The sequence below is a fragment of the Chrysochloris asiatica genome, unplaced genomic scaffold, assembly GCF_000296735.1.
Source record: "Chrysochloris asiatica unplaced genomic scaffold, ChrAsi1.0 scaffold00008, whole genome shotgun sequence".
Classification (NCBI taxonomy): Eukaryota; Metazoa; Chordata; class Mammalia; order Afrosoricida; family Chrysochloridae; genus Chrysochloris; species Chrysochloris asiatica.
This window is the reverse complement of record NW_006408526.1, coordinates 16,803,292-16,816,724: the sequence shown is the minus strand read 5'-3', so window position 1 is coordinate 16,816,724 and position 13,433 is coordinate 16,803,292. Positions and strand designations below refer to the sequence as shown.

Here is a 13,433-nt window from a genome sequence, read left to right as displayed (position 1 = left end):
TGTAATTGTTATGAAAATATGTACAACACATTTGTCAGTTCAATGTTTTTCATGTGTACAATTTAGTGATACGAAATATACATCCATCATGTCAGGTTGATTGCTTTTAAAATTAAGAACAGAAAATATAAATTAAACCACTCTTAAACCTCTTAAATATTACCACTGTATAAATGTTGCAAAGGCACACATCAGGGAACACAGAGATATAAGAGAGCCAAACTTTGGAAACTCTATACAGCATTGTTAAGAGCAGACTCGATGGTACTTAATAACACAACAACAACATGGATAAAATAAGGGAGACATTTTAAAAAGAAATGAGAGTAGGAGACACATTAAAATAGAAAGGAGGAGAGAAAAAGACAGGGTGGAAGAAAACTAAATAGAGATAGATGAAAACGTTAAAGGAAAAATATACAATAAGCCAAAAGAAGGCTGAGACACATGGGAAAGAGAAAGACACAGTGAAAGAGGAAAAGCAATAAAGGGGCAGGCAAAGGGACAGAGAGAGGCTCAGTAGTTTAGTGATATTAGTTAGAGGCCACTAGATTTTGCAGCAAGTGACATGGGGTGAGGGCTATCCCTCATATCAGCATTTATTGCCTACAGCCCTTGAAAAGTTAATTATTTGGTTAACTAATATTTGTAGGTTTTCCACAGCTGCAAATCTCAAATATCTACAGGTTCTACTCAAAAGAGCATGGCCAAAGCAACTCAGGGAGTGTTCCTCAAATAATACTCCTTTAGGTTTGTTCTCATAGATATCCATATCAGTACTTCTTAGAGAGTTTGACATGAATTTCTAAAAGTATGATACGGAATACTGGGGTTTCTCAACTTACTTGATCACAGAAGCTGTCTTTTGCAAAGAATCTAAAGGAACGAGTGTTCTAAAGAACATGCTTTGAGCAACACTGCACTAGGAGGATATTTTTCTTTGAGCTTTATCAGCAGTGGCTGTAATTATAATACACCATAGGCAAAACCAAAAAACAAACAAACCTGTTGGAGTTTACTTGATTCCAATTCATAGTAACTCCGTAGGATAGGGTAGAACTATCCATGGCTATGATCTTCACGGTAGCTGATTACCTACCGTATCTTTCACTCCTGCGGAGCACTTGATGTGTTTGAACTACTAATCTTTTGGTTAGTTAGTAGCTGAGCTCTTAACCACCACAACACCAGGGTTCCTTCCCCAAAGGTGAAACATGAAATTAAAAAGCCTAGGGGGTTCTTCTCCCTTCAGCCAATATAGCTTCGCTTTTTTTTTTTAAATCTCACTTCACCTTTCATATTGCTTTAAAAGTTGTTTTCTGAGAAAAGCTCAAAGCTTATATTCTTACTCTTTATACTTCCAGCCCTTCCAATATATTTATCCTTATTAACACTATTCTAGACAATATTCTTCCTTCTTTACTAAACTTCTTCCACTATGATGAATGGTGGTTGGTTAGTAGTGTGCCAAGTGGAGTTGGTTGGTTCCAACTCATAGCAACCGTGTATAGGGTCTGTTGTTGTTGTTGTTAGGTGCCATTGAGTTGGTACTGACTCATAGCGACCTTATGCACAGCAGAAGGAAACATGTATAGGGTTTATTAGGCTATGAATCCTTATGGGGAACAGAAAGCCTCATCTTTCTCCCGTGGAGTAGCTGATAGTTTTGAATTGCTGACCATTGCTGTTAGGAATTGGATTTGTAAACACTAGGGTACCAAGACTTCTTGTCAATAAAGGCACTGTCATTTTGAGTCTCCTTGATATGGTGGTGATGGTGTGTCGTGGAGTTGGTAACAACTATAGTGACCCTGGATAGGGTTTTTGAGGCTGTAAAACTTTACGGGAGCAGAAAGCCTCATCTTTCTCCCACAGAATGACTGTAACCACTGTGCTATCAGAGCTCCTTTGAGTTCTGGTGTGGTGCTGTGGGTTAATGCGCTGGACTGCAAGGTTGGTTTGAACCACAAGGCTGATGGTTCAAGCTCACCAGCCATACCTTGGAAACCCTATACAGAGTCTCACTATGGATCGGAACTGACTAGATGGCATTTAATAACAGCTCCTTAATATAGCATTTAAAAATTTATCCTTATAAAATATAATATTGATAATAAAAAACCAATATTTAATGCTATGTTACAGTTCATAGTATGCTCACATATACATTATTTTTCTAAACATTTTTCACTTTGATTTTGTTCCTTTTTGGTTTTATGCAAGTAATTACTGTCGACTTCTTGTTGTTATTAAGTGCCATTGAGTCGATTGAGACCCATAGCAACCCTGTATAGGATTTCCAAGGAGCAGCTGGTGAGCTTGAGCCACTGACCTTGCAGTTCAAATGACTTTGCAATCTGACACATTAGCCCACAGCACCATACCAGGATGCCCACTGTCTACTAGCATATGTTAATTTGAACACTGAAACTAAGACTAATCATGATTGTTGTTATCAACTCAGTATTTTAATGTTCTGTAAAACATTTGTTTATGCTTTCAAGCTATACCATGAGCGGTTTAAAATAGGTTCCTTTTTATTGTTGTTGTTGTTAGTAAGTGCTGTTGAGTGAGTTCTGACTCATAAAACCTTGTATAGGGTTCTCAAGGGTGATTCAAACTGACCTTGTAGTCCAGTGCTTATCCTACAGCACCACACCAGGATTACTTTTTATCATTTTATATTTAATCTCCAATAAACGCCCAAATATGATGTTTACCACAAATTCCTAATGGCAGGAATGACTGATGGCAGGAACATATTTTCATGTGTTATTTTATTTCATGAGATAAAATGTACAAGGATATCTATTATTCAAAGTAAGAATCTATATTTTTTTTCTTGCATTATTATGAGGGTAACTGTCTGATTTTAATAATGTATGTAAAGTGAATGACTATTTACATTCTTCTTGTTGTTGTTAAATACTGTGGAGTCGGTTCTGACTCATAATGACCCTGCACAGGGTTTCTGAGGTTGCAAATCTTTATGGGAACAGAAAACCTTATCTTTCTCCTATGGAACAGCTGGTAGTTTCGAACCGCTGACCTTGAGGTTAGAAGCCCGATTCGTAACCACTATGCTACCAGCGCTCCTTACGTTCTTCTTAAAGGCATTAAAATAATTATTTAGTAGAAAGTTCTTTGACTTCTAACAAATGAACTCTTTTGGCTTTCTTGTAAAGTTGTAATATCTCTTTTCTTTTAAGAAAAGAATGAGACATTAAGATTTTTCAATTGTAGTTGCAATTTATAATTGTTAGACGTTTCAGAGGGAAAGAACATGTTTTTGTTATATTTATTTGGGATGGTAAAGCAAGAGCTATTTGTAAATGTTCTTTTCTTATCCTGAACTATCTCCAAGTTCATCTCTGAGATCACAGTGAGGGAATTTGTCATCAATTTTAGAATGGTGAAACTGTCAATCTTTAGCCTTTAACACCTGTACGAATGGCCTTAACTATCTTTCCATTTTATACATAGAAAAATTAAGGTTTAAGCAAGCTAAGCAGTTCACTTGTTATCTTTATGAATCACTGTCATAGCTGGGAATGGAAGCCAAAACTTAATGTTGGCTCATTCTCACAAATGTAGGCTGATCTCATTTGGAATGGACGCTGGCTGGAGTAAAGGGAAGCCATGTTTGGGAAGTCCCCTCATGGAGTACTGTATTTCACAAGGAGAGTACTTGCTGAAGATTGCAAAATGCTTGCTTAAGTGAGTTCCAGTTGATAATGCAATTTTTAAAAACCCAACACAAACCCACACACACACACAAAAACAACTATGTGAGATTTCCCCCTTTCTCAAAAAACAAATCCTAGAAATTTAAAAGGTGCTTTACATTTGGTTCCATCTTAACTATCCAAGAACTGTAGGTACACATTTTTTACTTTTTCTCTCACTGGCAAAACATGCATGCGTCGTTTTTGTGAAATCCTTCCTCCATGTTCCAAGTGAACATTTAAAATAAGACTATTCATTTGGATCTCTCGTTCTCTACGTAGAAATGGATTCTCTTTTCTACTACCACTCTCCCCACCCCAGAAGGTTAAGATAAAACAGGAAAAGTTCCTGACAAATTTCAACGTAAATCTCTTCTCCCTACAATAGTGAGAAACTAAGGGTGAGAAACTTACAAGAACAATTCAACCTTTCAAAACAACTTCGTCTGTGCCACCAGTGTCCAGGATATTACATCTAGTTGCTGTACAAGACACATTCCCTCGGGTCATGGCCCAGTATTTCCAATGCCCACATTCAGTGCTGGGCGGTGCTCACAGCATTACGGCATCCTTCTCCCTCAGAAAGATGACCTGTGTGCCCAGGCTGTGACCCGGCTTGGAGCAATGCTTGCTTTAAAGCTAAAGGATCCGTCACAAAACTGGGGATCCTATTAGGTTGTTCTCCCGGGCAGCTAGGAAGCTAAACCGCCCGGTTAGAGGAAGAAAGGGGTGTTTGTAGGTTATATTCTTACATTTAATGCTCTTCATACTTCCAGCCCTTCCAATATATTCATCCTTATTAACACTCAGCGCTGAACTGCGGACCACAAGGTCGGCAGCTCAAACCCACCAGCTGCTCCTCCGAAGTACTGTACAGGTTCGCTAGGAGTCGGAATCGACTCGACAGCACTTAACAATCAACAATAGTGGATGGGTGGCCCGGTCAGGATCCTTAGCGAGAGATACCAAGATTGGGAAAAAGACTGCAAGGGAGCCCAAGACTTGGGGATCAGGATACCGGCAGGGGCAGAAAGAGTTGAGGAAGAGGGGGTGGAATGTGTGACCAGAGTCAGGAGGGAAATAAAAGACGAAAAGGGGGCTCAGGAAAAATGGGCGCCAAAGAAAGAAGTGATAAACTGCGGAGGAGGAAGTCGTCCCTGGAAGAGGAGGGGCAAAGGGGAAGCGAGAAAGGAGAGTTTGCACTTTCGAGAGGGAAGGGAGTTCCCGGAGACCAAGGTCGGTCTGTGGGCTGGGGGCGGGGACACAGAGCACCCGGGGTAGGGGGGTCGGCCCTACCTGAACCGCTCCTGCCCCGCAGTGTCCCACAGTTGCAGCTTGATTCTCTTGCCCGGCTCGATCTCCAGCAGGCGGGAGAAGAAGTCCACGCCGACGGTGGGGTCGCAGGCGGGGGAGCGCAGTCCCGGGAAGCGGCCCTGAGTGAAGCGGTGCAGGAGGCATGACTTGCCCACGGTGGAGTCTCCAATCACGATGAGACGAAACTGGTAAATCCAGATGGTCTCCATCGTTCACGGGCCCACCCCGCCGATTCCTAGGCTGCCCCACCCACCCGCCACAGCGCCAAGTTCGGCGGCGGGAACTGTCCCTTCAGCACCTCCTGGGCGCTTGCCAGTCGGTTTCCAGCATATTCCTGCGGCTGTGGCCGCCGCCCGCTCCCTGCCCTCTTGGGAGGGAGAGGCGGAGCCCTGCCGGGCCGGGGCGGGGCCTCGGGCCGGAGGCGGGGCGGCGAGGGGCGGGGCGGAGGGGGTGAGACCGCCTCGTGAAGGGACTCCCACCCCCGACCTCTGTAAATCAATCTCCTCTAAAGCTCACTGGGTGCGAGGGGTAAAAGAAGGTATGGCGAAGCGACGTGACAGCAGCGCCAACCAATAAAATGAAGCAAGGCCTCAATTTAGGGAATGTCAGCCAATGAAAAGTGAGAATCGCTTTCTTCAGGCTGTGGAGCGGGTAGGTTAAGGCGCTTGAGTTTGGCATGGGGAGGCTATCACTTGGGCGGTTAGTGTTGCTTCATCTTTAATTAATATGACCATATGTAAATATAGGCATTTAACAGTTTTCTGCCCTCTATCCTTGCTGAGCGTCACCTTCAAGGCATTCTAAGATGAAGGAGTTGAGATCAAGATCAATACAGATTTGCAGAGTGAGTTCTGCATTCTTCTAGCAAGGACTCAGCCATTGTTGCTGCCTTCTTCTCATTGCTTTTCCATAGCCCAGAACAGTGAGAAAAATGTGGACTATCATCCCAAGACTTCCTGAAGCTATTCAGCAAGGAAAGCAAGAGAGGAGACAAAGTGAAATGTTGAGATCCCCACAAAAGCGCCTGCTTCTCTTGGTCTTTGTTCTGTGCATTGTTAAGTGCCGTAGAGTCGGTTCCAACTCTTAAAGGGGAGCAACTGATGTGTTTAAACTGCCTACCTTTTGGTTCTCAGTCCAGTGCTGATCCTACAGGACTTCAAAAGTTAGTAGGAAAATGCAAATAAAAGATAATGGATTTTTCCTCACGAACTTTTTGAAGCTCCCTCCTATGTCCGAAAAAATCCTAGAAGTGGTCTCGACATAGTTGGTGTCAAAGTAACCTAAACAAAACCAAGCAAACTTGAATTCTGGTGCAATCTTACTAGTTCACATGTCTTTCCTAGAATTGCATAATTGTGTGTGCCATTGAGTTGGTTCCCACTAATAGTGATCCTATATGACAGAAGTATAGAAGTACCTCACCGGGCTTCCTAACTGTAACATTTATTGGAGTCAATTTCTGGTCTTTTCTTCCAGGGACAAGTGACAGTCTTGCAGATTCTGTTTAGACTGTCAACTTCTGATGAGCTTAACTTTAACCACTGCACCAACAGATCTCCCTCTTGCATAATAGTGATTTCAAATTTATCTTTAAAAAGTTATACCAGGAATACCTAAAATGGGGCTACAATGTGTCCAGTGAAGGAGCTTTCCTGAGGAGCCTCTGCATTACATAAGACTATAGGTAGAAGCCTGAACCACATCCAGATCTTCAGAGACGGGAAATTTTCCACTTGAAAGGACAATCAGACCAGCCTGGAGCAGCTAGAAAACCAGAAGATACTTCTTGAAAGAAAGACCTACAGGAAAAATACAAAACGATAAGGGCATTCCAACTGTTACCACAAGAACACGCTGGTTGCTTGCCCAGGAGACATCAAGGCAAGTGGTCGGGTCCTCTCAGTGCAAATCCTCTTCCAAGACTAAGACGCAAGGGAAATACACGCTTTGATTGGCCACCACGCCGCATGTCACCCATAAGGGGAAGTGACCGAAGAACATCAATGAAGTGGTGAGCTAAGCCCTACATCGTTCAGCAGACTACTGTGAATCCGGGTGGAGACCTGGTTGGCCAGCAGTGAGGCAAGACCTGGGGACTCATGGGCTCAGAGTCCATGACACAGCCACAGAAGACTAGAGTGGAGAGCTAAGCGGCCAGCTGATAAGAAGAGGGCAGACAGATGCAAGAAGGCCCACACTTGCAGATGATACTCACTTGACCTGGCTTCAATGACTGGATGAACAGAGCTCAACCCAAAGAAGAAAGAAGAGGGAAAAAGCATCATCTGATGCTTTTTAATTTGATAAACTTGACCTACACCTACAAATACAGTAACTCAAAAGAGGAAACAAATCCCTGCTGCAAGAATTATTCCCACCCCCTCCACACAAAGAGTAGACAGGGAGGGGCAACTTAGACATTGGCTACCCAAAATGGGGGGAGGGATACAAAGGTAAGAAGCAACTGGTTTACAAGCTTTCAAGAGGGAACCTAGATCCAAAGGGCGTGGAGGAAGGTAGAGTCTCCAGTGAATAGTATCCAGCCTGTCCAGGAAGGGCTGATGAAATGAAATGCAGATGGGTCTTTTGTGATGCAATAGTGAATAATTGTTATCAGGACTGATTGTGAGGGTTGGAAATGTAAAGGTGGACATTTTATAGCAAGGAGGGGAGTGATTAACTTTTCAATCTAGGAGCGGAGGGCCCTGGGACCGTCAATGGAGAAGAGCGGAGAGTGGGACCCTACCCAGAAAAGTAGTGAGGCCTGAGATGGAAGCAGAGAAGATGATGTGAAGAGAGGCTGGGGACTTGAGATCCAAAGAGGGAAAGGGGCTGTGTGCTGAGGACCGTGGGCCTGGGGGAGAGGGTAGACAGGCTTGCAGGGTATACCCTTTGGTTGGGTGATGATGCATGGACGGGATGGTAACTATGGCAGTGAAACAATGTATTATAGAATGAATGTAAAACTAATGTTCTCCCATGTAAACTATCACACAATTTATAATAAAACATTTATTTAAAAAAAAAAAGTTAAAACAAAGTAAAATAGTTCTAAAGTTTATATTTGTCAAAATATAATTTTCAGCAATTTCATTTGCTTCTTGCCCACATCCAAACTTTTGATATCTTTCTTCATTTTTACCTCCTTTCTTGGTTTGGAGGAAATGTTTCTTTCAAGACTATTTACTTTCTTGCTATCTATCTTCTTTGGCTTTCTTCAGCCGTTAATCTCTATACCATACCATCTATACCACAAATCTCCTCCTCTTCAATTGTTTTTTCTACCCCTCAGCATACAAACATAATAAAGTATTCCTCATCCTAAAACAAAACAGAAAAAAACCCCACCTCTCCTTTATGTCTCACCTTCAGATTTTTTATTCCTCCATCATTCTCTTTTTTTCCAAAATCAAGACAGAATGCTCTGTCTTATTTTTCACCTACCAGTTGTTGTTTTACGTGTGCTGTTGAATGGGTTCCAATTCATAGTGACCCTGCTTAGGGTTTTCAGGCTGTAAATCTCTACAGGATCAGAAAATCTCATCTTGCTCTGGTGGAGCAATTGATTGACTCAAACCGCTGACCATAAGCGTAACAGCCACTGCACATAACACTACCAAGGCACCTCAACTACCAGTTTAGTCTTTAACAATCCTCTTAATATATAATAATGACAGTGATTTTGATAAGGTTGCCACTTCCTAATTATCAAATTTCCCTTCTTTAGTTACCATCCTCCTTGGCCTCCCTATATCATCTGTTTTGATTAGATTCTACAGCAGAAAATGGATTGGCTGACCTGACATTCATCCACAATCCTCTCTCTTGTAGCCCCTCTCCAGTTAGAGATGGCCAAGAGGCAGATGTCTGACCAATGAGAAATAAATGGGAGTTTGTGTACAGCTTTACTTTCCTGATAGAAAGAAACTGATACCCTACTGTTGTTCACTTCTCTGTTACTTGTCTTTCCTATATGGGTTTCAGACATGAAGCCTGTAAGTACAGCAACTATCTTGTGATGGTAAATGCAGACCTAAATGCATAGTGGTAGGAGAAAAAGGAAGAAACCCTACACATCTTATTGCAAGACAAATAAATTACTACTTGTGTAAGCCACTGATGTCACATTTTCTTTCTTTCTTTTTTGAAATTGTTTACTGTGAATTGAGTGAAGACTTACAGAGGAGATGATCAGTTTTACATCCAACAACACACACACTTTGTTTCATCTCAATGATTGCAGTCCCGTCCATGTAACAACGGTTATCTCACTTCCTCCTTGTGGTTACTATTTCCATTTCACCCTCTTCCCCAAACCCTCTAAACATTGCCCCCAGGTAAGTGTTGCCCTTTTAATCTTGAATCATTGATCATTCCATGCAGTGCATACCTTACTATTATTGTTAGCCACTCACTCCCTAAATATCTAACCTCTTGATTGAAAATTGGGCCATGATCTCGGGTTCCTCTAGTCTCTTTCTGACCAGTAAGCCCAGTCTTTTTTTTTTTTAAATAATTTTGAGTTTTCTTCCATTCTATCTGGGACTTTTTATTATGATCCCTTTCAGAGCCTTTGGTAGTGGTAGCCAGGCACCATCTAGTTCTTCTCGTCTCCGAATTGTGGAGACTGATGTCTATATGTTCCATTAGTCCCCTGGACTAATTGATTCCAAGCATCTTCAATTTTTATCATTGTTCTTTTTTCCACACATAGAGAGACCAAGAGCTGCAACTTAGATGACTACTCATGAGCTTTTAAGATTCCAGTCATTACTCACCAAAGTAGGATATAGAACAGTATCTTTGTGGACTATGCTCTGCCAATAGACGATGATCCCACATGCAGTAACTTTTTGCCTTGAGGCGTTTGGTAATGCCTAAGAAGTTTTCACCATTTTATCCCTTATGATCCATCACATTAATAGGTGTGTTTGCAGCAAAGGTAATAGTCATGTATAAATATCCTCTGTCAAACCCTTATATATTTGTGGGAATACTCCTACTCTCCGTCCCATACCCGTTCAGATGGTCAGATTTTCTGTAAATACAACACAATCCTTAGCTTTCACAAATGCATTTTCTCCTAGTTTTCTGTTCTTCTTAACTTTCACTGAGTCCTTTTCCTGTCTTCTATTCCTTAAATACTGAAGTTCCTTAGAGATCCATCATTCATCTCTTCCCTTGGGACTTTTTCTGGTGACTTTATCTAGTCTTTGTTGCTAAGTGCTGTAAAGTCAGTTTTGACCCATAGCAACCCTGTATAGGGTTTCCAAGGAGCGGCTGGTGAGCTTGAACCACCAACCTTGTGGTTCAAACAGACTTTGCAGTCCAACGCATTAGCCCACAGCGCCACACCCTTACTCAAACCATAAGTCCAACCCCAACCTCTGCTCTATCATCAAACTAATATCTCTCTCTTAGGTGTTAGATATGCATTTCAGGCTGAAAATATTTTGTGTTGGTTACTCGACGGCACTTAACAACAACAACAAAGGATTCTTTTATTGAAACCTTTGAGTCATATATAAAAAGATGACTCTACTTATTACAAGGACGCAGTAGTGTTTTAGAGAATTCACATGCAGGAATGCAACTGGCATTTGAAAGAAATGGGAATCAAAAAAGAAAACTATTAAGGTCCCCTCGTGTGGTGCTATAGGATAAGCACTAAACTGCTAGCCACAAGATGGTGGTTCAAACCCAACCGTGGCTCTTCAGAAACTCTACACAGGGTCACTATCAGTCAGAAGTAACTGGATGGTACTTAACAACAGCAGTAGGATATCCCATGCAGCTTGCCTCCCTGTATCTCTCCTTTCTACTCCCTCTTGGAATGTGCTTGATATTTCTCTTTCTACAGACCACTTTATCTCCTGCTCTGTTCACATGGAAGTATAAGTGCAGCAGTTACCATGTTTTTATGTTAGAGGTCTAGACATGCACTAATTCTCACATCTTTGTAGAGAGACTCCGGTTGGTGCAGTTTGGGACAGGTGTCCATCCCTGAACCAAGGATGTATGACTAGTGAGACAAGGACATGCAGCTGACCAGTCTCTTTGGCTGGGGAAGATGGCTTATTTGCAGTCTTGGAGAAAGGATAGTCTCTTAGTTATCTATTGCTATTGTGCCTAGACCAAGAAGCAGTTGTTCGAACAGAACATGGGAACACTGAAAGTTTTAAAATTGGGAAAGGTGTGAGACAGGGTTGTATTCTTTCACCATACTTGTTCAACCTGTATGCTGAGCAAATAATACGAGAAGCTGGGTTCTATGAAGAAAAACGTGGCATCAGGATTGGAGGAAGACTCATTAACAACCTGCGATATGCAGATGATACAACCTTGATCGCTGAAAGTGAAGAGGACTTGAAATATTTACTTATGAAGATTAAAGAGCACAGCCTTCGATATGGATTGCATCTCAATGTCAAGAAAACAAAAATCCTCACCACTGGACCAATAAACAACATTGTTATCAATGGAGAAAGGATTGAAGTTGTCAAGGACTTCATTCTTCTTGGATCAACTATCAACACTCGTGGAAGTAGCAGTCAAGAGATCAGACGACGTATTGCACTGGGCAAATCTGCACAGGAACTTTTTAAAGTATTGAAGAGCAGAGATGTCAGCTTGAGGACTAGGGTGCGCCTGACCCAGGCCATTGTGTTTTCAATAGCCTCATATGGATGCGAAAGCTGGACAGTGAATAAAGAGGATCGTAGAAGAATTGATGCCTTTGAGTTGTGGTGTTGGAGGAGAATACTGAGGGTGCCATGGACTGCCAAAAGAACCAATAGATCTGTTTTGGAAGAAGTGCAGCCAGAGTGCTCCTTGGAGGCCAGGATGGCTAAGCTTCGTCTCTCCTACTTTGGACATGTAGTCCGGAGGAAACAATCGTTGGAGAAGGATGTCATGCTGGGTAGGGTGGAGGGTCAGAGAAAAAGAGGAAGACCTCCAACGAGATGGATCGGCCAGGTGGCATCATTGATGGACTCGGGGGTGGCAGCGGTGGTGAGGTTGGCCCAGGATCGAACATTGTTTCGTTCTGCTGTGCATGGAGTCGCTATGAGTCGGTTCCAACTCAATGGCACCTGACAACAACAACAACAATTATAACAGAAATGTCACAAGAGGAAGACTTTAACAAGCAGAAGTTTCTATTCTCATAGTTATGGAGACTAGCAGTCTAACTTCAGGGTGTTGGCTCTAGGGTTGGCTCAGGCTTTCACTGTCAGCTCTGGAGGAAGGTTTTTGACTCTTGAGTTTGTGCTCCTGAGCAGTGTTCATGTGTCTTGACATCTCTTTCTCTCATTTCAGCTCTGCTTGCTTGTTTAATCTCTTTTATATCTCAAAAGAGATTGACTCAAGACACACCCTACATAATCTTGCCTCATTAACATAACAAGGACAACCAATTTACAAATGAGATTATAACCACAGGCACAGAGGTTAGGATTTAAAATACATATCTCAGAAACCCTATACTGGATCATTATGAGTAGGGACCTACTTGATGGCCCTTAACAACAACAACAACAACAACTTTTTTTTGAGGGGGCGGCAAAATTCAACTCATAACAAGTGGGTTAATGTTTTCCTTTTGTATCCCAAATATAAACTGAATTGAGTAGCTTTCTTGTTATGTTTTCTTTTCCTGTATTCTACAGGTTGGTTTACGGCTTTAGTATTTATTCAAATCCCATAGACAAGTGCTACTGTGGCACTGTAGAATATGCACTGGACTGCTAAGTGCAAGGTTAGTGGTTCAAACCAACCAGCTGCTCCTTGGAAACCCTATATAGGGTCACTTTGAGTCAGAGCAGACTCAATGGCACATGACAATATCACAACAGCAGACAAGTGAAAGCCTTTGGTACTGGATCTGACCTGAAGCCTGGGGGCTTGTGCTGTGTATAGCTGTTGTTGTTAAGTGCTGTCAAGTTGAATCCGACTCAGAGCGACCCTGTATAGGGTTTTCAGGAGCGACTGGTGAGTTTGAACCACCAACCTTATGGTCCAAACCGACCCTGAAGTTGAGTGCTTATTCTCTAGCGCCACACCAGGACCCTGCTGTGTATAGTAGAGGGATGGGATTGGTCTAATGGCTGCAGAATGTAAAGCTAAAGATAATCTAATGAATAGTATTCAAGACAGAACTAAACTAGAAAGGCAACAGGTGGGTTAACTGAAGTCTCTTTTAGGGTCAGGCTACAGAGAAAGTTTGAATGTGAGACAGGAGGCATAGTCTGGATAAACTCCATTAGTCAGGGAAAGACATGGGGACTTTTTTTTTTTTTCTTTCTTAAATGTTTTATTGTGAATTCTGTGATAGTTTACATGGGAGAGCATTAGTTTTACATTCATTCTATCGTATATCATCTCATTGCCATGGTT

General features: G+C 42.0%; 1 protein-coding gene across 1 annotated transcript in view; it reads right to left on the bottom strand.

Annotated features, from left to right (window-relative positions):
• Window positions 1–5,326, bottom strand: part of RAB39A (RAB39A, member RAS oncogene family) — a 26,919-nt gene extending 21,593 nt beyond the window's left edge. Inside the window, exon 1 of the mRNA XM_006833798.1 lies at window positions 5,022–5,326. Coding sequence (XP_006833861.1) covers window positions 5,022–5,248 — 227 coding nt within the window. The 5' untranslated portion in view covers window positions 5,249–5,326. The remainder of the gene's footprint in view (window positions 1–5,021) is intronic.
• Between the last annotated feature and the right edge of the window lie 8,107 nt (window positions 5,327–13,433).